The sequence below is a fragment of the Rhineura floridana genome, chromosome 3, assembly GCF_030035675.1.
Source record: "Rhineura floridana isolate rRhiFlo1 chromosome 3, rRhiFlo1.hap2, whole genome shotgun sequence".
Classification (NCBI taxonomy): domain Eukaryota; kingdom Metazoa; phylum Chordata; class Lepidosauria; order Squamata; family Rhineuridae; genus Rhineura; species Rhineura floridana.
Window position 1 is genome coordinate 61,532,909 of NC_084482.1, and position 24,723 is coordinate 61,557,631.

The following is a 24,723-nucleotide window of genomic DNA, read 5'->3' on the forward strand; positions in this document are numbered from 1 at the left end:
TGAGGCTCCCCACCTGTTATATAGCAATGTAAAAATGTTCTTTCCCAAGTGTTGCTTATTGCCCTATTCTCTGTCCTCTTCTTTTGGATTATATGTCTTTGATAGTAAGCTATCACTTAAAACTGTAAGCCACCTTGAGTGCCTAGGCAGAAAGCGGGTGTATAAAATGAAGTAAATAAATAAAAAGATCAGTCCACACAAGAGAAGGTTGCTCTCCCAAACTATCTCACCCTCCTCACATGTACAACCCATTAGCCCGAGTCAAACATGCACCTCCTTTGCAGCAGAATCTACTGCTGCTTTTTTATTTGGTTTTTATTGTACTCTAATTGGCCTTGTTTTTGTTTTTATTGCTTATCACTAATGCGTTTTTATGTAAAAAAGTAGGATATAATATGAAATACACTTTGCAGAGTAGCTTTAGGTAATCCGCCCAGAGACCTAGGAAGGTCACGGTGTTCATCATTACAGTGTTAGTTTGTGTGTTAAGCTCTTTGCCTTACAGCTTGATCCTCAAACTTGCTATGTCAACCATAAATGCTTGTGCTTGGGTATTAGCAACAGCTACACCAAGAGCATTGCTGCAATGGGCTGTTGCTCTGCTATTGTATTGAGACTACCGCAGTATCACAGGCAGCAGTCAAAACAAATGAGAAATGGGATGTGAAGACTTTTTTTTAATGCAAAACAATGCTGCTGCATCTGTCTCCATGCTTTATAGAAGGTAGAATTTAGGGAATTAATATGGGTAACGAAGATTGCTCAGGTTGCATTCTTTATCAGCTGAGCTTGATGTTAGCAGTACTTGTTACAATAATCATGAGTCTACCTATAATATTTTGTGGTAAAAATTGCACGGCACTTTTAACAAATAAGCCTACATTACTTTATTCAAAGAACATGTACATACACTCTGGGTCAAAGAAATACAGGCCTCCTTTTATTAAAAATAAATGGAGGTGCACACTTATTTGTCCAGTAAATGGTATATAGATGGTGCAAGCAAGAAGACTTATGCTATCTATGAAGAATGGTGTCCAGTTATTGTCTGCCCATATAACATGGTATAAATGGAAAACATGCAGAAAGCAGATTAGTTCATTCCAGGTTTGGAAAGAAAGACAAATCAGGATAGTGTTTGCATATTGTTTAATGGAAGCTAAAGTCTCTTTATTTTTTGTTTCCTCACACATTTTAGATTATACAGTAACTATTTTGAAAAAAACAACCAGGAGAAAGGATACCACCACCACCCCAAAAGTGAGGAAAAAACAGCTTAAGAGCACAGTATTATCTAAAGAAGCAAATGTACTGGCTTTATCCTTTTGCTCATAAAGGAACAATGAATACAGCCAGTTTTGGTTCAGTGTGATATTTCTGATCATTCCAGTTCATCCCCAAAGTCTTGTTAAGAATACTGAAATCACAACACTACCAGTGCAGTATTCCATCAACTAGTCCCATCTGCAATGGAGAAAGGTGTAAGGGCTGCAATCATAGGCATATTTACCAGCAAAACCATATTACAACATTAAGATAGCTTTCTGAGTGTATTGGTATTGTGAGCCACTGCACTGTAGTTATTTCCATTAACGGAAGTAGAAAATAACTATGGTGACCTCACTGTTTCTTGCTGGTACACAGGAAAAACTGCATGAGGCCCAGACAGCAGACAAGTTAACTCATACAATTAACTTCATGATTAATCCAATTTGTAGTATTTTTCAGCCTGCATACAGTATGCAATGGAATTTATTTTGTATCAAGAGCAAGCTTTGGGAGATTGGTCAGTATGTTGCCTACCTGGAGAAAATTCTTATAGAAAATATGTTACAAAACACACCAGCATTATCGCAGTTTAATTATCTTCAAGGAATCCATAAAAATAATTCTTGGAATTGCAAAAATCAGTTCTGCCTCAAATCTTTATTGTCCCTTCTATCATAATTCTTTAGATGGAGAACTGTAATTATCCAGTAGTTCATAATATCCTGTAGATGGAAGGAATCCAGTGGGTTGTTTATTTCAACTCAACCACTATTTCCTATCCAAAAGCACAACAGTTTAAATCAGAAGTTAAGATTTGGCTCAATGGCCACAAAAAAGTTTGTAACTCCTTATAGGTTAACCTAGCCTGTGGCCCTACAAATATTGTTGGACTCCAAATCTCATCAGCCCCAACTAGCATTGCCAAGAGTTTGGGATGATGGTAATTGCAGTCCAGCAACATCTAGACTCTCAAGTTCAACACTCCTGTCTTAAAGCAACACTGTATCCTCTCCCCTGCTCCACTCCCCATAGAGCAGGTAAAAGCCCTACAGCTGATGGTTCTTGAGTAGAGCTCCATGGAACTAGGCTGAGGGTGGATGTGCTGGATTAAGACAGAGAATAAGGGTTTGAATAAGAACGTGCTGTTTCCAAACTCCCAACTAGCATGACACTGCAAATAATTATCCTGCCGAGAGCATCCAAGGGAAATCTCTCCTGCTTCCCCCAAACAATCTCCTCTAGCTGCTATTGCAAAAGATGTATAGTCAGGTGGTTTGGGTTAAAGACAACACAGCAGCAACAAACACATTCTCCTGGAACTGATGGGGTGTCTAGACAGCTACAAGTGGCATATGTTACATAAGCACCACAAAAGTCTATTTTATCATCAGATCCGATTTTGGTGAAGAAATGCCATACTTCACAACTGCCTGTCAGCGATGAAACCAAGAAATGAATGACCTCCTAGAACAGCAAGTCAAAAAATCCATACAATTCTTTCTATTAATGATAATCTTCCGGATAATTCAGTGGCCGATCTGGTTTTAAATAATTAAAATGAGAGACATACCCTCAATTTTCCCCCAGTGGGGGAGGGGAGAAGAAATCAGTTAATCCAAAATTTGTACAATGTAGTGTGAATTTCTGAATTATCTCCTTTATATTATCCTCACTCTCTTTTTAAATAGAACTCAGACATTTGCCCTCCAGTTCTGATCCTTCGGGACTTCAGAGTAGAACTAAAAGGGCCATTTTCCTCTACTTTAGTGTGTATTCCCTATGAAAGAGCGCACTGTTTTTAGCGGTACCAGGCAGAAGGTTGTGGGTTTGTACAGAAAGCAGCACTGCAACTCAAAACATTAGGTGAAACAAAACAAGGTTAGTGCTTTAGGTTGAGCCCAGTGTGAACAATCCTGCCTATGTCTAAAAACCAAGAGGTGGCAAGAAAAGGGACTCACTGAAAAGGCCCATTATCTTTAAAGATATTGATCAAGTTATACAAAAGGTAGCAGGGACAGACAAATGAACGAACAGCCTAGCAGCTCTGAATCATGAAAGTGACATACTGTTCCAGGAGAGATTTCATTTTAAATTTCTTTGCTGACTCCTGTATTGCGCTACCAGCACTGAATGAGTTACCGTCGCTTCAGCACTGAAACACAGTCTTTCTTTAAAGGCCCAAGCTGCATGTGGGCATCAACACTTTCAAGGAAGAAAGCTGGCTTCAGGTTGTGCGTAAATAATGATGGAAACTGGTGGTTGATCTTATTCTGGAAGGGGTCAAAATGGCCCTTTCTGAAGCGAGCAACTTTGAACTGCTGCAGGCACGTCATCTTGGAATCCTTGACTCCATAGAAGGTCAGCACCTTTTCGGAATACTCCAAGTACACCCCAATCGTGTGGAAAAAAGGCTGCTGTATCATGCAGTCAAAGCCACCAAACCAGGCTACGTAGTTCTGTCCATTCCACTGCAGGCAGCAGGAGTTCTCATTCTTGCCCAGGCGGCCCTTGTCATATGACTCCTGCGGGTTGTAATCTTCTGTGATGACCCCTATGCTCACCCAGCCATCAATGATCTCCACTTCCCAGTAATAGTTGCCACGGTTCATTACGTTCTCACCCAACACCTGCTCACAGTTGACGAACCTGGTTGAGCTCTCCGGGTACGCAATGGGATTCAGCACACGCTTGGCCCCCTTGGTTCCAAACAGCTGTAGGAACTTGTCGGCAGTATCACTGTCCAAGTCGATGATGAAGGCAACTGTGCAGAAGGTGAAAAAAAAGAAGAAAGGATAAACAAGGAGCTCACGTGGTATTCTCTCTCTTTCTTCTGGGACAATGAAACTAAAACAAAATCTTTGCGGTTGGTGCTCTTCAGCAGTCTCCCACTCTCCTGAACTTATGTATCATGGGTTTAAGAGTCTAAAATTTTAAACTCAGTTTAAAGTCTATGGGTTGTATCCAAGGCTGAGCAAGCAAAATGACTGCATTAGACACAACCTCGTGTCTGGAGAATTCAAACGCTGCAACCAACAAATATCCTGCAAAAACTGGTAGTTTTTTTTCTAACTATACTTAACTTTTTGCAAGCAGTTTTGTGTATGCAGTTCAGCCCTAGTGTACTAACTGTGGCTAAGTCAGTTATGAGGATTTTTAGCTAGATGAGGGTTTCCCCCCCACACACACACACCTTTTGTGTTGGGATGAACTATAGAAAGAAGGTGGGGAGGTGGGGAGTGATTGTTGTTTAGAGGCAGCAAGTGACAGGGGAAGCAAGGAACTGTGATGAATGGAGGTGCAACATTCTGATTGATATTTATTAATGCCTTTAAGTAAGAACTTGCCTTCACAGTTTCCTCCCATGAGGGCTTGATACAAATGCATTTTCAATAATAATAGCTCAGATTCTCAAGAGTCTGCATTAGAAAGTGCACTCTGCACCCAGCAATCCCAACTGGTCTTATGCTGACTTTTAGACTCTGTGTATATTTCCTATGAACCTGCCTGTCAGTTCACAACTTTTTCTGAAGCTTTCTTTGGCTGCCCCACATTTGGAGGTTAGGCAGGTAGCTATCATAGAGGGAGACCCCAAAAAGCAAGCCCAGCTCTGGAATTCCTTCCCTAGGGACATTCCACCTGATGCCATCATGACTTATATTTTAGGGTGCCACATGGTCTACCTAATTTTTACAGTTATACCATTTTTATGTTGCTAGTTAATTTATTCTGACTATTTTGGATGTTTCTGCAGCTGTTGGACTTGCCTTAGCTGTTAAAAGACACTCCTGGCCACCAACACTCCCTGTGCCTCCCAAGATAACAATAAGTTCAGAAGCACTCCTGAGCTGCAAAGCTGACCCTTCAAAAACAGTGCAGCCCCTTCTAGAACCAGTTTCACACCTCCACCCAGATTGTCTGGCTTACCAACCCACAAAACCTCTGTCTCATATGGATTATGCTTGAAATTGTCCATCCTCATCCAACCCAACAACACAGGGATGGAGAACCTGTGGCTCTCCAAATGTTGCACTACACCTCTCATCATTCCTGATCTTTAGCCACGCTAGATGGGGCTGATGGGATTTGGAGTCCAACAACAGCAGAGGGCCACATATTCCCCATCCCTGCAATAATGCCTGGCCAAGGGTTGTGCAGCCTCTCTGGGATCTGTTGGTGGAAAGAGAGGTGGAGCTGTGTATCGTCCACATATTGCTGACGGTGCAGTCCATACCTCCTGATAACTTATCCCAGTGGCTTCATATAGATGTGAAGAGCAGGAATGGCAAGATAGAACCCTGAGGCATCCTGCATGCCATAGGCCATGTGGGAGAGTGGAAATCACCCAGCACTCCCTTCTGGGACCAACCAACTAGGAAGGACAGCAGGCACTGCAGTGCTGTGCCTCCTAAGCCCAACTCAGGCAGGTGTTGCAGAATGATACACCATGGTATCAAAAACCACTGAGAGGTCCAGAAGAACGAACAGGATCACATTTCCACCATCCAGTCTCAGGCATAAGTTATCCACCAAGGTGACCAAAGCTGTTTCTTTTCCAGAACTAGGCTGGAATTTGGACCGGAAGGAATCCAATAACCAATTTCTTCCAAAACCACCTACAGTTTTCAAACAAAAAAAGCGGATACCCATTTTTAAAAAAAACTATTGTAAGCAGGTACCATATCAGGAAACCTCAGATTTGCTTTTAAAAAAAAATTGCTTCTAGCTCTTACAGTGTATATATTTAACTTAAACCTCTTTTATGCTACTGCTTTCTGTTTTTCATGCAGTGATAGAAGGAAACATGTGCTTTCCATCTCCTCCAATATGCACCTCTGTTATGATCAGAACGGGGGGTGGCTTGATAGGCACATACTTAAATCCCCACATTTCCAGCTAAAAGTAGTTATCCCAGTAGAGACCACTACCGAGACTCTGAACATATTTTTAAAAGTACTTGTAAAAGTATTTCGTTTTCATTGGACTCTGCCACAATTTTTATCCTTGTTTAATTTTGGCATTAGCTTCAAGTGAGCTTATGTTTGTGCAATACGCGACACAGATGTCTGCCTTCTGCCAAAAGTTGTACCATCAGTAAAGAAACAAAAGCCAAGGAAGACAATGCATTTTTTAAAAAAATGGTCTTACATTTCAGAAAATAGTCTCGGGACTCCAAACAGGCAGAGTTGCTGCTTTTTTCTGAAATCGGGGGCTCAAGAGTCACTGCAAGGAGAGAAATATGTCACAAATTTACACTAGCACCCCAGACAGCAAAAATGAAAACTCCCCTGCTCCCGGTGCATGCGCCCATGCCCACACACACACAATAAGAAGGTCTCTTTCATGGCAAAGAATGGCTTATCTATATAGTGGTTTACTGTGTGTTTGCGGCTACTCTTCCTCTTAATTTGCATCGTTCACATGATGTTACCAGCAAGCAGAATCTATCACACTGTTTCCCCCCTGTAAGTATGTACTAACTAACCCAATCAGCTAATAACATGAAAAAAGGGAAGAAAAATATGTCCCCACCCCGCTCCACTAGTGGTTGAGGACACTTTGCTTCGATGTTTTTAGGTGGGTGTGTCAATCATTACTTTTTCATATACCCCTTTCCATACCCACCATATCCTCCCTTCTTTCATTTTGTTTCCTGTGGGCTGACAAGCAACGTCCGGCTGCTCTCTTCAGTTCTGCAGGCACAGTTCTGCAATTTTGCAAAACAGCCACAGGGGGCAGACTACTGACATTGTTCTGCAACTGTTTACTGCAACAAGCAGAGCCCCTTCTTGGCAGATGAATGCTGCCTTTATTTTTATTCCCCCCCCCAACTTGTGCACAAAGGTGTAATACTGCTCAAACAAAGGTTTGTACTTTCAGCTGTATTAACTCAAAAAATAAACTTGTCCAGATAGTTTCTTTGTAATTGCCATGCTGGGAACCCGATTTAATATCTAAAGGCAGGTGATTATCTGGTAATGCATCAGGAGACTATCCCTTCAATCTCAGCTTGGTGGGGCCCTTAAGTAGCCTTTATGTAGATGAAAGTTGAAAAGTATCAATATATAAAAAGTCAAAGCAGAAATAACAGCAATACAAAGAAATGTAAAAGCCATAGGTCATCTCACACAGCATTTTACAATTGCTAAAACAGGAATAAATCAATTCATTTGCCCACAAAGACTGTTGGCAATTTGGACAAGGTACAGTAGGGGACAAAGTTTCAGAACTCCTGATCTAGAGTGTTTACACTAATTTTGGGTCCTCCACCCATGGGGTATAAACAAAGGGAGGTGTATTCTTTCTCTACCCCTTTTCCACGTCATTTTTGGTTTTATTTAAAGGAATCTACTGCAGCTGGTAAAATAAACTGAGCGTGATCAGTCCCCTAGCAGCCAGGAGTGGAAATGTGAAATTAGAGGGCGTGGTCATTAGGAAACTGCATGATTGATCCTTCATAGAGGGTGTGATGGAAAAGACTATGTGCAGCTAGCATTGAACACTCACTGCAGACAGTGCAAATAGAAACGGAGGTTAAAAACAGCATCTTTAGTATGAAGTAATGCTCCCATGTGGATAAGCCCAAACACTGGCTGATCCCAGATGCAGGCACATTACTCTATACAGCCATGTGGGGGCACATTTCCAGCTTTTATATTAAGTTATCATCAACAGGACTGCTGTGCTGAGATTTTTAAAATCTACAGATCCAAAGAGGAAAATCCCACAGGATGCCATCCCAGGATCCAAGAATCTAACAACATGTCCTTGTGCTACAGCAGAGCAAGCAGCGTGTGCTGCTCATAACTGTGCTGTGGTCCTGTACCAATCCAAATACCTCAACTTTACAGTTGCTATCCTGGAAACCTTTCTGTAGGTCTACAAAACTTGATCCCAACTCTGCTATCCTTCCTTCAGCCCTTTTCCCCTTACACAGGGGTCCGTGTATATGCGTGTGGGTGGTGTGGGTGTTCAGTTCTCATGGATGTCTTATTTTTCCTCTGGCTGGGTCTTGCAGGGATGGGCAGTGGAATGAACAAACTACGACTTGGGGAAAGTCTCCTGGTCAGCATCCAGGTAGCCTTTTTCTCCTGACCCCACAGAGGCTGAAACATGGCCGTGTACTGGCAGGGGTGGACGGCTGAATAGAAAGGAGCCAATGCTAGGGTAGTACTCACACACTGCAATAGTTTCTTTAGGTAGCAGTCAAGGGCCATATGTGGGGGAAATGATCTCAGTTACAAAATACAGTAATATTGGCCAAATGGAATTGGGGAGACATGGGGGACCGGTTATGTAGCAGTTTGTGCAGCTGCACAGGCGAACAACTGGGAGTTTTAAACAATGCAATTTGAAGGTAGAGAAGAACCTGCCCGCCAGCCACCTCCCCTGGCAACTAAGCCAGCCACACCAGCTCCAATTCTGGCAGGGGAGGAAGCCTAGAAACTAATGGTTGTCAAATAAAAGCTTGAGCCTTCCCTGTGTTCTGAAATACAAGGCCCTATTTCAAGGAAAGCTGCTTTGGACATACTCCCCAAACCACCACCAGCCACACCCGGTGATGTCTGTTTGTTGCCTTCTGATTTATTTGAGTCATTATGGAAACCTCACAAAAAAGCTCAAGAGGGAGGCATGGGGCCCAGAAACCTGAGCCCAAATTAAGAGTGTTGTTATTATGCAATTTGAGAGCAACTGCACCATTTGCAGTGCTTTTAGATGGTGGCTGTAGCTTGAAACATCTTTTCCCTCTTGAGGTTGCTGGCATTTTGCAGTCATTTACTTAGGCACAAATGCCAAATTGAAAGTACTCATGTGCTTCTCATACAATACTGGAGGGGACCTGGAGATGTAAAACGGGTGGGGAACCTGCAGCCCTCCAGATGTTGCTGGACTCAAACTCCCATCATCCCCAGCCACCACGGCCAATGGTCAGGAATGATGGGAATGAAGTTCATCTGGAGGGACACAGGGTCCCCACCTCTAGTGTAAAAGAAGGCCACAGATCATGCTAACAGCACCTAAGAGCTTCTTAATGTCCCAAAGTCTGAATTGCACAACAGAAGTAGCAAAATTCTGCAAGTAAAATTTACCGTGTGAATGGAAGTTGATGTAACTGTGCTGAATTTGCATGAGGCTGGCTACCCCACTTGCATCAAGAACTCTGAGGCAAAATTGGGAGAAGGAAAAGTACCGAAGCAGTGCTAGAGTGAGAGAAGGCCCCAAGAACTGGCAGAAGGCGAGGAAGCAATGTGTGTTGTTGCTGATACTCCCATACCAGTCAGCGTGGATCCTTAGCATTTGCTGAGCAGCAGCTGCTTGGGATCTCTAGACATTCTACAGCCACAAAAACCTTCTGCAGAAACCACAAGGGAAATGATCAGAGTCAGCAAAGAATTTAGCAGTTTAAACACTGCAGAATGTGTAGGGCTCTACATGGACAGTATATCTCCTTTGCTACAAACCTTCTGGCATCCCATAAAAAACGGATCCTTCGTCTCCCTTCCCTGAGAGCTGGTCCCACTGGTTCTTACAAATGTTCACCAGCAGCTCCTTCACAGCAAGCACAGCCTGACTGGATTTGATAAAGCTCAGCTCTTTGGGGAAGCTTGTACATGGCATGTTTTTCTCCTCAATTGCTATTTTCAGTGCTTGGAACTCCTGGGACAAAAAAAGGAAAAGAAAAAAGATAAAGCAATTGACTGACAGTAGGAGCCACCTCTTCCCAGAACACCAGAGAGCCTATGGCTGGAACTGATGATATGGAAACAAACATACCAGAGGAAGGGAGGAAGGGGGACAGAGAGAAAGAGCAGCTACACTGGCAGTAGCTGTTGGCAAACTACTCTGTTCCAAATGTAGATCCAGGAACACAGAGTTCAAGGGAGTCTCCTCTCTACAAGGTTCCTTTACACAGCCTGTACAAATGAAGCAGATGAGGACACATTTCCCAGGAGACATCCTGACCGGACTAAGTACTGCACTTGCGCATCAGTCTTCCCCAACCTGATGCCCTCCAGAAGCTGCTGGACTCCATCTTCCATCAGCCTCAGCCAGCATGGCCAATGGTCAGGGATGATGGGAGTTAAGAGTCTAACATCATCTGAAGGGCACCATGTTTGCTATCCTTGCCCTAATGGTATCTGCGTTTGCTATCTGTCCAAATTGTCTTGTAATTCTGTCTCCATAATTATTCTATCTGCTCTCCTGTGATCTCTTACTAGCTCATAAAGTATACTATGCTGTTCATTTCTGGCCAACATCCAACAACATCTGAAGAAGGCTACTGTACATTAAGGAATGGTCAATGAATTGTGGGCCCAGTGCAAGAGAGAAAAGCCCATTGTGTCCTACCTCCCTGCCCCTATAATGTAGGAGCATGCCCATTTTTCCATACAAAGCTGCCCATTGTCACATTCTATCAAGCGTACATGTGCAGACAGTATGGCTCCTAACTTCACACAGTCTCGCCATTAAATAAATGGGTAGAACAGGGATGCATATGGTTGGGTGCTTTTCCTTCCTGTCTGGGATGTAACACACATACGATGGATGGAACATCTGAAGACCATTTCACGCATTACATATTTTTACAGGTGCACACTAAAAGTATTTTAACTGCATACCTAAAAACACAACGTGTGGACACAACAAATGTGTTTACAAACATGTATATCATGACGGAGAGCTGGAACATTTCAAGAGAGAGCAAGAGCTGAAATACAGAAGGGCAAAAAAAAAAAAAAAGAGAGAGAGATGAAACACTGGAAGTTAGATAGTATGATTGGAGTATTGGAGAAGCAAGAAGGCAGGAGAGAAGGCTGCAAGTGGAACCAGAAGTTGAACTGGAGAAGAATGGAAACTGCTAAATATTGGCTTGTTAGGGATATAGTCCACTTTAGTTTTAGCAAGATGTGTTTTCCTTTGTTGTGTTTATTATACTCTTATGGGTAAGACTATTTTTGAACTATTTCTAAATGTTTTTAAAGAACATAGTTTCAAAAACTGTTAACTTGTTGCATCCTACACATATCTTAATTAAAAATGGAATTAGTTTGGGTTTTAAACAAAAAATAAGAAAATGTGTGTCACACAGGAACTTTCTTCAGAGGGTGAGGATTAGTTGTGGCTCCTGTTGTGGGTATGCTAGGTAGCAAAACCAGTTCTGCTGCTGCAAAACGTGTGAAGTGGCCCCCAGTCATTCCCCATAAGCATGAGTTGCAAACCTGCATCACAAGCCCTAGAAGTACTTGGAGATGTCCATATTCACCATTAGCAAAGCTTAATGTGGCAGCAGGAAATGAAGCACCCATCCATGAACAAGTATGCAGTCAAGCACAATTGCCCCTCCATTTGCAGCTCTCCAGATGCGGCTGCTCTTCTCCAGGAAGAGAAGCTACAGTGCGGATGCTCCCCTTTTCTACTCTTTCCAGGACTGGAAGAGACAAGGAGTGGAGCCTTCCGGTGGCTGCCCTGTGGGGAGGACTCTCTGCTGGAGTAATACTCAGGGAGCACACCTGCAGGAAAGAGATGGTGTCTGTGGTGGGGACCTTCTCCAGGTTCTGCTTGCGTTCGATCAGCACGGCACGCCTCTCTTCCTTCTGCCGCAGCTCCTCCTCAGCCCCGATCAGCATGGCTCTTTCGCCATCCTCAATGAACCCAAGGACTTCCTTCTGAAAGGCTGCAAGGACTCGGGCTGTCTCAGCAAAGAGTTTGCTGACGTTCTCCTTCTCCTTCTGGGCAGTGCCCTAAACACACAGAGGTTGCTTTATGCCAATTAACATCCATTTAGCATAAGTGCTATTTCCCCCAAAGCATGGGGTGAAGAGAAGCTATCAAATGTTATTTAAGATCTGAGTTTTCAAAAGCAACTACTCTAAGCCAAACCAGGCGTGATGCTGAATGTGTCATTAGAAAATGCATCTCGATTAGGAACGAAGGAACATGGAAAGCTGCCTTATACCGAGCCAGACCACTGCTCCTAGCTGAGACTTAGTTCAGGACTGTCTACACTGACTGGCAGCGGCTCTCCAGGTTTTCAGACAGAAATCCCTCCCAGCCCTACCTGGAGATGTTGGGGATTGAACATGGGACCTTCTGGATTGTTTAATTTAATAGCAGACACAGCCCTCCAATTTTCATCAGGACCACAGTGCATGGATAAGTAAGCGATGATCCTTCCTCCTCAGCCATGATCTGGATTAAAATTGCCCTTCCCTCTCCCACTGCTCTTAGCCCTAGGAAACATTTCTCATTGGTACCAAATGCACCAAACCAGTGTGGTTACTTTAAGAATCCCTTTCTGTTCTTATCTGACTTCCAGAAATAAGGAAGTGCCTCCCTGCAAATGAAAAAGAAGCATGTCTTGTAGAAGGCTGCCCTTGAACTGCACACTAGACATGCAACTTTCCTGCCGGCATGGAGCCTCCTCCCTCCCATGATGGAACATTAAAAAAAACGTGATCCTCCACCTGCAGTCTGAAGTGGGAAAGCCAGGAAAGGATTGTGTAGATTAGCTCTGAAGAAACCTGCATATTTGTGCAGCAGGCTGCATACATGCAGGAGTACTTTTGATCTTTGTTTAAATGTTATCTTTAATGAAACCTCAGAACACTGTAACAGAACAGGATCAGAATTGGTGGATGATGCATATCTTGACAGCAAGGTCTAGAGAAAGCCCAAATCCTTCACCCTCCTGGCATCAGGAGATACGGCAGTTAATTCTGTGGAGAGGAAAGAAACAAGGCACGGGGGAGTGGTCTAGATTTAGCTTTTGCAATTAGGATGAAATAGAATGAAGTCCTCTTACTTTGATGAGGTCCACTGTCCTCCTCGTCTGTGCTATAATGACTCCGAGTTCATCCAACTGATTCTCAACGCTGTTTAGGATTTTTGGTCTCTGGGCCTTCATTAAAAAAAAAAGGGGGGGAATCAGAATGTCAGCTTCCACTGATCAAAAACAGCAGATATCTATTCTAATCCTCATGGCTGCAGAAAATTATTTACAATTAATCTGTTACTGAAAAATAAGTACAGGGATCCTGTGGCCCTCCAGATGTCATTGGGCTCCAATCCCTGCCATCCCTGGCCATGTTAGCTGCAACTGATGAGAGTTGGGGGTCCAACAACATTTGAAGGGCCAAAGGTTCCCCATCCCTGCTCTAAAAGACCAACATTAGCATGTTTCACTGAAGGTGGTGCTGGGATTTCAGTTGACATAGTGTCTCATCTCCCTTGCTCCCCCAAAACCCTTATTATTCCCTGTCCATTTATTCAACATATTGCCTTTATTGTCTCTTCTTTCTTCTCGAAGAAGGCTTGGTTAGTGCAGAATGCAAGCCATGGTTTGTTTCTCAAAGCATGAATTAACCACGAGTTGTCCCATGGATGACAAGACAAACCATGGCTTGTTTTCTCCAAACTTTGTTTTGCTTTTCAGCTGCTCTTGGCTCATGCCCTTGTAAGCTTGGTGAGCACCGGGGGTGGGGCGGCCAAACAAGCCATGGTTGAGGAAGGGTGCTGGGTTCACACATATCATACCAAGCCATACTTAAACAAAGCAAGACAACAACAAAAGTCAGTGAACAGATTATTGTTAAACTGCTGGGCAGGGCTTACACGTAACATTAAGCCATGGGATATTAAACTACAGCTCAGCGTTGTATGAATCAGGTCAAAACAATATAAAGAAAAGCAAACTGTTTCCCTGATGATCTATCAAATATCAACCCCAAACATGAGTTGGTTTGCATCTGGAATCATTCTCATAATGTATTGAGGGCATGTTTTGTTTTTGCAAAAGCAATCTTTTGTCTACTTTTAAGGACCTGTAAGGGAAGCTGTCTTCCCAACTGTCTGACATTTGAATTTTGACTGGAAACTTGCCTGTTTCTGGAAAGCTAAAAAGAGCAAAGTGCTACTGTCATGTGGTTCCAAAATCCCTTGATACAATGTGCTGGAGTGAGATAAAGACCAGACTGAGAGGGCTGCACTGAAATGAACAATCATGGCACTATCAGAGAAAGAAACAGTCACAGCCCAAATCGCATCAACACCCTCACCCAGACCAGAAAGCAAGGAAATTAAAGTACCACAGAGAGTGCTTATCTGGGAAAGCCATAATAACCCATTGATCTCTTTAAGCAGACCCAGGGAGGGGGGAGGAAATGGTTTAAACTGAGAAGTAGACCAGACTGTTTAACAAAATGCCAGATTCTGGCTACAGAGCTGCTCCTTTTCCAAATGGCCAGTATTTGCTCCTTAATTGTATGTACTGACAAAATTGCTAGCGTTAAGTAGAGCCAGAATAAAGCAACCAGGTGATTTAAAAAAGATAATTCAATTGGACACTGGCCAAGCAAGTGGCAATTCCATTTCTTTGGGGCATATGCTAGAGCATTCTTTTTAGGCAGCACCAAACTGTTTGCGTATGCAAGAGCCAGTGTGGTGGAGTGGTTACAGGGCTGGCCTAGGATCCGAGAGACCAGGGTTCAAATCCCCTCTCAGCCATGAAGCTCACTGCCTAACCTACCTCCCAGGGTTGTTGTGAGGATAAAACAAAGGTGGTGACAGAATGAACAGTATACACCACCTTGAGGCCCTTGGAAGAAAGGCGGAATATAAATACAGTAATAAAAATAAATGAACGAATTCATGTATTCTGACTAACATACACATGCATGTGCTTACAGACACATAGACAGAATAGTTTTTTCAGACTTGCCATGAAAAGAAATAAAATTTGTTTAAGCCATCCTAAGTCTAGTCATCCTTGATACAGAGCCAAGAGCTATCTATTTTTTGCCACACCGGAAGGCCTCTGCCTCTTCCCTTCTGCCAGGAGTGATAACATTTTATTTGGAGGGGGAAAGGGGGAGGTAATGAATAGATATGTTCCCTTCCATTCATCAACTGCTGCTACCCCTAAGATGCAATACAGTGAAAACTCATTATAATGCAGGGGGCAGGGGACAAAGGAGGCACCCACGTTATAGTGAAAACCACTTACTATATCCAGTTATTTTGCACGGGGGACATCGTCATGCCCGCGGTATATTCAAAGCCGCAGTACAGCGAGCTTCCACTGTATATGCTTTAGAGACAGTCTCTGCAGCATGGCCAGCAGACAGGGATGATGGGAGTTGTACTCCAACATCATCTGGAGGGTCCCAGGTTGTCCATCTCTGCTCTACAGTGACTGCTTGTGGTGGTTTAGAGATCTATCCCCCCCCTGTGAAAACCACAGCCGTCCTGGCTGCAGCAGCTTTAATCCCTTCCCCAGGCCTTGTGCTGCAGGCCAGGGGTGCTGGGCCAGAACACCAAATCAGAGTCCCTCCCACTCTAATGAACAGAACACAACAAAGCAGGCCTTTTAGAGTGTGATCAGACCATGTGACATAAGGCATGTAGTAGAGGGTGGGGAACCTTTTTACAGCCCAAGGGCCACGTTCCTTTCTGCGCAACCTTCCAGGGGCTGATGCCAGTGGTGGGCAGAGCCAGAGGCAAAAGTGGGCAGAGCAATCAATGCAAGTTTTACCTTTCTACAGAAGGCTAGTTTTTACACAGACTCTAACACCCCTCTCTATCCAGGCAAAGAGGCATCAGCAGAGTTCAAAGACACATTCCAGCCAGGCAAAAACACTTAAGGGGGTGGGTGAGGGGTGTGGCCTAGGGAGACTCTCAAAGGCCAGACAGAGAGGGGTGGAGGGACTCAGTGAAGTTCCTTCCACCTGGTTTATAGCATGTTAACACCAGCCAGTGCTTTTGTCTAACATTTTAATGTATGTCCCAAGCATTTGATACAGGGATCAGGAACCCATGGTCCTCCAGATATTCCTGGACTACTATAACTCCCATCATTCTTGACCACTGGCCATACTAGCTGGGACTGATGGGAGTTCTTTATTTATTATTACATTTATACCCCACTTTTCTTTTCATCATAGAAACCCAAGGCAGCTTACATATGGTTCCCACATGGTCTCCCATCCAGGTACTGACCAGACCAGACCCTGCTTAGCTTCGGCAGGGTGTTGGCCTCATGTGCCTTCAGACCGTAGCCATAGTTAGAATCCAAGAATGTCCAGGAAGGGAACAGAGGGTTCCCCACCTCTAAATTAATGTAAGGGGGTCATAAGCATGGTGTCAACACTGGGGTACCAGGCATCTTGATATGCCTGGTACCCCGGTCGCAATGGGAACTGGGTGGTCTTTTGAGAATGCCTATCTGTGGTGATTTGTTGAAGAGTTCTCCATCCTTAAAAGCTCCATTTGAAAAAAACTTAAAATTAAGTTGTTTTTAGAGAGTTACCATGAAAACCCTATGAATATATCCAAAAGATTCACAGGGTCACCATAAGTCATAATCAACTTGCAGGCATGTAACAACAAAAGCACTGCTTAAAGGCCTACGTTTAACAACTGCCCAAAGATAACACAGAGTTGACGTACCCTTTGGAAATGGGGTTTCCCAACTAACTTGGTACTTTAGGATGAGCTAAACCGAAACTGACAGCTCAATTAAAAACTAGTGGGTGAAAATCTGGGAGATGAGTCAGCGCCATCTGGGAAGGGGAGTGATGGAAAAAAAAACTCCCATCGCCAATGGAACACAAAAGACTAACGGAGCAAGGAGTGGAACCTGGGAAAAGAGCCAAACGAAATAAAGGAGCCGGTCTGAGCCACTGTGGGAAAGAGCTGCAAGGGGAAGAAATGAGCCCCTGGTGCAATCGCATGGCAGCCAAAGCTGTCAGATCAGGAACTGGTTGGGCCCAGTTAACAAGCACACGGAATTAATCGCGCCCTCCTCCCCCAGGACTTTTGTTTTAGCCTTCTTCCCAAATCCAAAAGCAACAGATTGTTTGCATGTGTATAATCTGGCAGCCCAGACTGAATCCGCCAGAGTGAAGTTCAGTTAAATGTTTGTCTTTACATGAGAAACATCTTGTTGAGCGTTTGAAAACATAGGTTCCCCACGCCCTGTGGCTGGATAGCACTCTCGGAGTTGGCTAAACACAGAACAGCACCAGAAGGATGTGTGTGCGCGCCTGCGCGCATGTGTGCACCCCACCCCCTATAAAATAAGAAATGCAGGCACCTTCTTCCAGGCTGCTACATAGCACAAACGCTGCAATCTTAACCATGTCTGCTCTGAAATCAGTCCTACTGAATTCAATGGGGCTTACTTCCAGGTAACTTGGGTTAAGATTACAGCCTAATTTGGAAAAACCTGCTGTCAATCCTTTGGAAATTATAGAATGTTGCCATTTTAACAGGAAATGTTCTTCAATGAGAAATTCTGTGTATCCCATCATCTAGGTCCCAACACTTTCTAGATCCTCAGAGTCTAACTATTTAACCCTAGCACCAGCCAGCTCCCAGCATTCCTTCCAAATAAATATCTTCTCTGGCTTCTGGCTACACAACATTCACCTGTCTTTTCTGCAGGTGAGGAGGAACCTATTGTCCTCCAGATGTTGCTGAACTACAGCTTCCATCAGCTCCAGCAAACATAGCCAATGGCCAGGGGTGATTGGGCATTCAGTTGCCAAAGTTTCTCCAAGCCTGTGCTAGCTCTTCGCAAGGTCCAACCCCTCCCCCATCCCCACAAGCCCTAAAAAACTAGTTGAAGAATACAACTTCAGAGCCACACTCAGGGCTGAGTACACACATGTATGCTCATCACTTGATCTATCAGCATTCAGTGACTGGTAGCTGAAACCCAGAACTGCCTCCATTGAAAACTGTTCTTTTTCAGAAAACATCATGGGGCTATCAAAGCCATTAGCTATGTTTGCTGGGGCTGATGAGAGCTGTATCTCAGCAACATCTGGAGGGCCAAAGGTTTCCCCCCCCCGCCTGAACTAGCAGAAAAGACAGCAATACACACCTTCATTCCCCCACCCCACCCCCAGCTGTACCACAGCTTCTTATTACACTGATTTTGTGAGTTTCTGCAGGATTTCCAGCTGTTCCCAGGCACTGTCCAAATGAACTCCCAACAGCATGATCAAAAGTGCTGCAATGGATGTAACTGTTCTAGACACCTGCTGATTGATTCCTGTGCCAATGAGTCCCCTTCCACGCTGAATCAGTTTTGCAACCATTCAGTAGGTTAAAGAACAGATGCCGATCTACATGAGCACCCTTAGAATGCAATCCTATTTAAGTCTACTCAAAAGTCAGTTGAATCCAGTGGAACTTCTTCCAGATAAGCCTGTATAAAACAAATAGGGAACCTCAGGCCCGGAGGCCAAATATGGCCCTCCAGGCCTCTCTCTCTGGCCCTCAGGACTCTCCAAAGGCCACTCCCCTCATCGGCTCTGCTTTGCACTCTCAAGTGCTTTTGCCTGGCTGGAAGGCAAATCCTTGAGCTCCAGTAGTGTTTCTTGCTTGCCTAGATTAAGTGAGAATGAAAAGAAGCTACCCTACTGTACAAAGTAAAATACACATTTATTGCTCTGCTGGCTTTTGCCTCTGGCCCCACCCACCCCTGGCATGTGCCCCCTGGAAGGCTGCCTGGAAAGGAACTTGCCCCTTGGGCTGAAAATGGTTCCCCATCCCTGATGTATAGGATTGCAACCATAAAATCCTTTTTCAAAGGAAAGGACCGGTACCCGGTTTCCCTCAGGAGTAAAACTGCCTAGACCAAAAACTGTTTGCAATCTGGTCTTGTCAATTAAACCACTTCATTTATTAGTATGGCTGCAGTTAGGAAAAACAGCTGGAAGTTCTCACTCCCTAACGGGGATCTGTGGCCCTCCAAGATGTTGTCTTCCAGCTCCCATCAACATCAGGCAGCATGGCTGATGCTCAGGAATAAAGTTGAACTTCCAGTGACATCTGGAATGCCATGAACTCCCTATCCCTGCCCTAAAGAATATCTCCCATACCGGCAGAGGTATCAATACTGGATCAGGGCTAATGCCACAATGTAAGAGGGCAGGAAGAAATCACGCCACAGACATAATTGCCTGTACATAGTCTCTTTTGCCCTAGACAGACATTACTCAGTGTATTCTCACAGACTAATGAAGTCCCTCGAACATCTTTAGATTCTATGCAATCTCCTCCTTACACTCCACCCTATCCCTTTGTGCAGCTCTCTGTCCACACAGCCAGCATCTATTCAAGTCATCAGCCTTCCCTTTCTCTGTGTTGAGCCTGCTACAATTCAAAATCTTCCAGTCCAAGACTTCTGGGTTAGCTGGCAACAGCTCCTTCCCGCACTCCTTGCCCCTACTACAGCCACAGCCGGGGAGATGCACCTTGTGTCAGAAACCCTAACTTAAAGAGGACATCTCATATACACTTAACCTGAAACAGCTCCACCTCACCCTAAGTGGTGGCTTTGTCCATAGAACACGTACTGCGACTACCCACACTGTGCTCCGGAACCCCAACCTAGCCTTACAGATTCCAAAACAATGCAATTTTTAGGATTCCTCAGATACAGCAGCGCCAGCAGGCTAGGCCACTTCAGCCCAGGTTTCTTCCTCCTCCTCAAGGATCACTCCATTCTCCTGCAAAGCTAGCTACATATCACTCTATAAATAACGCTTCCAGTGCATCATACCTTTCTGTCCCTTCTGAACCAATTTCCCAATCATAACTCGGCAGATGCCCCTTAATCTTGTTCTGCAGCCTCTGCCAATCAGCTCATATGAACAAAGGATTATAAAGCTGGCCGAAGCCATTTTGCTGCCCAAGGAAGAATAGCAGCTACCCTCCCTCTGGTGCTACAAGACAAGGCGTGTAGTATCCAAAATGTCCAAGTTATTTGGCACCTGAGGCACAAAATCCATGAGTAAAAATACAATAAACTAAAAAGGAACCATCCACTGACACCAAAAATTAACTGTCTGGGGCAACTGCCCCACTCTGCCTTATGGTAGTGCCGGCTTAGCTGTCTTATAGCAAGTCAGATGTCTAGTCTATCAAGCCAAGTGTTGCCTACAGGTGCCAGCTTTTCAGGCAGTGGCTCTTCCCCAGCCAGGCCCCACTTCACTTGCAAGGTTTACTTGTAGCCAGGGCAAGACTTGACCATAGCCAAGGCCATTTTCATTCCCAATGCTCAGCCACAGAACTTTTGAAGCAACAGCTGAAGGAGAATGTGCCTCTGAACATGAGCAGAGTAATATTCCCACACTTCTAACTGCATCTGGAATTTAAAGGGAAAGCTTCCAGGTTAAAATATATGGTTTCCAGATAGATGTGACAATATATCACATTTGAGTCTCATCATCTGCCCTTTTAGAACGTTAAGCACGTAAGTATGTGTCTTTGAGATGCAGGCTGTTCAGTGATGCAGTTAGGCAGCTCTATATTATTACTACCACCACCATCAGTATTCTCATTCTTACTGTTCCCATCTTTATATCCCACCTTTCCCTTAGAGAACGCAAGGTGGGCTATGGTATATGGTATTCTTCCTATTTTATCCTCACAACAACCCTGTGAGGTTGTTCACCCAGTGAACTTCATCGCTGAGTGGGGATTTGAACTCTGGTCTCTCAGATCCTAGTCCAACACTCTAGCTACTACACCACACACCCTCTCTCTATCTGTACACTCTGGACTTAATGATGTTAATGTGTCTCCTTTTTAGATGGCTGTGTGTATTTTCTTTAATTTCAAAATGCAGTAATCCAGCCCTTCCGCCTGTGGGGGAACTCCTGCTCACTCTGTTGACTGAAGCCCCTCCACTTCTGCCTCAAAGTCCTACCCTGACACCCCCACTGTGTCTTTCATTTCCTTCCACTGTGTCCAAAGTCTCAACACTAACAGGGCAAGGTTTTTAAATGAGCTCAAGGCCAGTCGTGCAGTAGCAAATTCAGTAGTACAGGGCCCCTTCCTGTTAGTCACAGCCATGCCCCCTCTCCCCTTTTTGCTGCTGAGCTGAGAAAGAGATCCTTGTTAATGTGTTCTCCCACAACAACAGACATCCCTAGAGGCCAGAAAGTGTGAGGGGGGTGTTAGCTACTGAGAAAAGTCTTCTCAGTGGTTGACTCATTTCCTTTCACTCTGATTGACTCCAATCAGCAGGAAAGGACAAGGAAGCATTTCAGAAAACTCTTCGCAGTGGCTAACCAGTTCCCCTTTCATGCTGTTTGGCTCCTAGGATGCTGGAGACATAGGGACCCTACTCCCCCAAAAGGGGTCTAAGACCCACAAGATCCCAGAGGATTACACCCTTGCTTACGCCTAAACAACACCTCCTCAAAAAAAAAATTAAACTTCAGAAATGTGTTTCTGAGCATGTGCAAAGTTCCTTTCTCTCTTAGGAAATAAGGTACCTTTTTTTTAGATAGTGTCTAGTCAGCGTGGCATAATGGCTAGAGTGTTGGACTACAACCTGGGAGACCAGCGTTCGAATCCCCACACAGCCATGAAGCTCACTGTGACCTTGGGCCAGTCACTGCCTCTCAGCCTCAGAGGAAAAAATGGAAATTAACTGCCTTCAAGATGACCCCGACTTATGGCGACCCTATGAATAGGGTTTTCATGGTAAGCGGTATTCAGAGGTGGTTTTACCATTGCCTTCCTCTGAGAGGCAGTGACTGGCCCAAAGTCACCCAGTGAGCTTCATGGCTGTGTGGGATTCGAACCCTAGTCTCCCAGGTCCTAGTCCAACACCTTAACTTAACCACTACATGGTAAAACCACCTCTGAATACCGGTTACCATGAAAACCCTATTCATAGGGTCGCCATAAGTCCGGATCGACTTGAAGGCAGTCCTCGTCATTTTACAAAATGAGCACTGCCAGCGGCCCCTTCTACCTCCCAACACAGTCCCTAGCGGGTCTCCTACTTGTGATTCGCCCAGCGGCAGTAGCCGACCCCGCCCCTCCTCCTCTTTCAGTTATTCTGGAGCTGAAACATGATGAGCGAGGCTTACAGGAATCTCGGCGCAAGCAACCTAGGTGGGAAAAAGCGTCCCCAACCTCCTCCTCCCCCTCGTCGTCCCTGGAGCGAGGCTACACAAAGGACCCTCTTTGTGTCTTGACTGCCGGCCGGACGACCACCCTACCCACCTCCACGTGCTCCCGCTCCACTTCCACCGCCACCACCTCATGGCTCCGGTGCTCTTGGGCCCTGCACAGCTGGCAGATGCAACTCCGGTCCGTCCGGCAAAAGCTCTCCAAGGGCTTGAGATGCAGCTTGCAGAGGCTCTCCTCGATGTGCCGTAAAGGCGGCACCAGTCGGTGGCCTTGGAAAGCGGGACTTTTGAGATGAGGCTGCAGGTGGGGAGAGCAGAAGGACGCCAGGCACACCAGGCACGACTGCGCCGCCTGGGCCCGCTCCCCGTTGGTGCAGAAGTCGCAAAGCACCTCTTCGTGCTGGCCATCAGCGTCCTCGGGCCCGCAGGAGTTTCCAGGGACGCACGGCTCCGGCGGCTCCTCGGGGGACATGGCCAGCCCTGGGCTCCTCGGGGCCGGTTGCCGGAGCTGCAACAGTTCGGCCAGGGTGTGGTTCTTACGGAGCTGGAGATCGGCTGGGAAGGGTTCTTGGCAGAGGGGGCAGCGGGAGGTATTTTGTCCTCCGGCTCCTGTGACGCTCCCCGGGTGGTGCCTGTGCGCTCCGATGCACCTCAAGCAGAAGTTGTGGCCGCAAGGGATGGTGACCGGATCTTTCAGAGCGTCTAAGCAGATGGGGCAGCTGAAAAGGCCTTCCTGAAGACTGGAAATTGGGCTGATGGGGCCAGAGCCCGCATCCATGCTGCTGAACTGGACCAAGAGGGAGACGAAGAGAGCGCGGCTGGGCTGGTCCCTTTCCCAGTTTCAGGGCAGGGCAGGGAGCGGGAGAGCCAACTCCGCCCATCAGGAACTCATGTCAGCAACAGGCAACTTCGATCAGCCCCAGAAGCGACTGCTGCGTCCAGCCTTCCACTTAAGGGGGCAGCGTGTGCGCGCCTGTGCCTCCTAAAGGAGGTGCTTCTGATCACTCCGTATGAGGTGTGGGAGGGGGGAAGGGAAAGTAACCCTTCAGCCAAGCAGGCCGAAATTCCACTAGGGTGGTGGCAGCAAAGGCGTGGCCTCAGCCCTCCTCCGCTTCACCGGCAGGGATCCACACTAAGACCTTTCCAACCCTTCACGGTTCAGTGACGTTGACTAATTGAAAAAGAGCCCGAGAGGGTGCGGTTCCAAAGAGCAAGAGGCCCCCTCGATACATGAAAAGTGGCTTGAGTCCTTAACCTTTTGTCCTCACGCGAATTTCAGCAGCAAATGATCGTATGAATACTGTTTGGCGGCGTGTGCGCGACGGGGGGGGGAGGAGGAGAGTTCGGACAAAGTTGGATAATGCATATCTGCCATTGATAGCATGCTCCGAAAATAAAGATTTCAACCTGTCTATGGAATTCTGTATTTTTTCAAGAACATAAGGTGCGTTTATCTAATTGTTCGGAATACTGTGGCTATTTTAATATAATTCATTTTCAAGTTCACCACATCATTTACCGCAGGGGTAGGGAACCTGGACCTTCCACTTGTTGGACTCCCAAATAAAATTCCCAGCCAGTATTTCCAGTGGTCAGGAATTGTGCATCAACAACATCAGAAGAGCCACAACTCCCTCATCACTGATTTATGATGTCATACAAGTGACACGCAGTGGCTGACATGTCTGTAAAAGTCCAATTAGTTTAAATAACGAGGTTTACTCCCTAAACTTTAAAAGCCTTCAGCCTTAAACTAGTTGAGGCAGAATCACTAAAACCTCACTAACCAGTGCCCTCTAGAGATAGTATCCAAAAACACAGCCAGGGAGGACGTTATATCGCCCTGCAACTTTTTATTTTGTTTTAATCCCACTCCTATAATCATGTGTGAATTTCTTGATTTTGAATAGAAATAAGAATCATCTGGGCAACTTGATCCTAGTCACATTTACTCAGAAGTAAGCAGTGCTGAATTCATTGGGACCACCTTCCTTGTACATGTGCTTGGGCCAGTTTGCTAGCTTGGAGAGGAGTTTATCCCCAGCATTGGGTCACAGTGCTTCATTAGCCAGGTACAATTTTCTTTGTATAGAAAGGGATAAAATGGGGGAGGGGGACACAAGAGGAGAGCACACACCTAGCAAACTCAGTACTAGTATTATTTGGAATGGGATTGAGAATAAACTGGCCAGTATCAAAATGCCCTTATTTAAATCAATAGCCTGGCCTGCATGTGGAGTACTGTGTAAGGTTATGGTCACCCTTCCCAAAGGGATCATTGGACTGGAAAAGGTACCCCCAAAAAAGACAACTATAACAAAAGGAGCATCTTCCCTAGGTTGGACAAAAAGACAACAAAGGAAGGGTGTTTTAAATTGTTTTTAAAAGATGCGTTTTTAAATTTGTGTATTTGTTTTTAATGTTTTTAGTTATTGTAAACCACCCAGAGAGCTTTGGCTATGGGGCGGTATATAAATACAATCAATCAATCAATCAATAAAATGAATGGGATAGAGGTGGA

At 45.1% G+C, this 24,723-nt stretch overlaps 1 protein-coding gene across 1 annotated transcript; it reads right to left on the reverse strand.

The window, feature by feature from the left end:
* Positions 1 to 892: 892 nt before the first annotated feature.
* On the reverse strand, positions 893 to 23,240 carry TRIM47 (tripartite motif containing 47). Its single transcript, XM_061616219.1, has 6 exons — positions 22,297 to 23,240; positions 13,073 to 13,168; positions 11,781 to 12,011; positions 9,729 to 9,924; positions 6,415 to 6,489; positions 893 to 4,030 (listed from the first exon to the last, which is right to left on the reverse strand). The coding sequence occupies exons 1-6, from the start codon at positions 22,978 to 22,980 to the stop codon at positions 3,405 to 3,407; spliced, it is 1,908 nt and encodes a 635-aa protein (XP_061472203.1). The 5' UTR covers positions 22,981 to 23,240; the 3' UTR covers positions 893 to 3,404.
* Between the last annotated feature and the right edge of the window lie 1,483 nt (positions 23,241 to 24,723).

Bases quoted from the DNA above. Each gene is read 5' to 3' on its own strand.
- TRIM47 (XM_061616219.1), bottom strand. From the start codon at position 22,980: ATGGATGCGGGCTCTGGCCCCATCAGCCCAATTTCCAGTCTTCAGGAA. The intron at 13,169-22,296 runs GTGGGTAGGGTG...TTTTTAATGAAG, and splicing joins TGGAGCGGGAGCACGTGGAG to GCCCAGAGACCAAAAATCCT. The intron at 12,012-13,072 runs GTAAGAGGACTT...CTGTGTGTTTAG, and splicing joins GGACAGTGGACCTCATCAAA to GGCACTGCCCAGAAGGAGAA.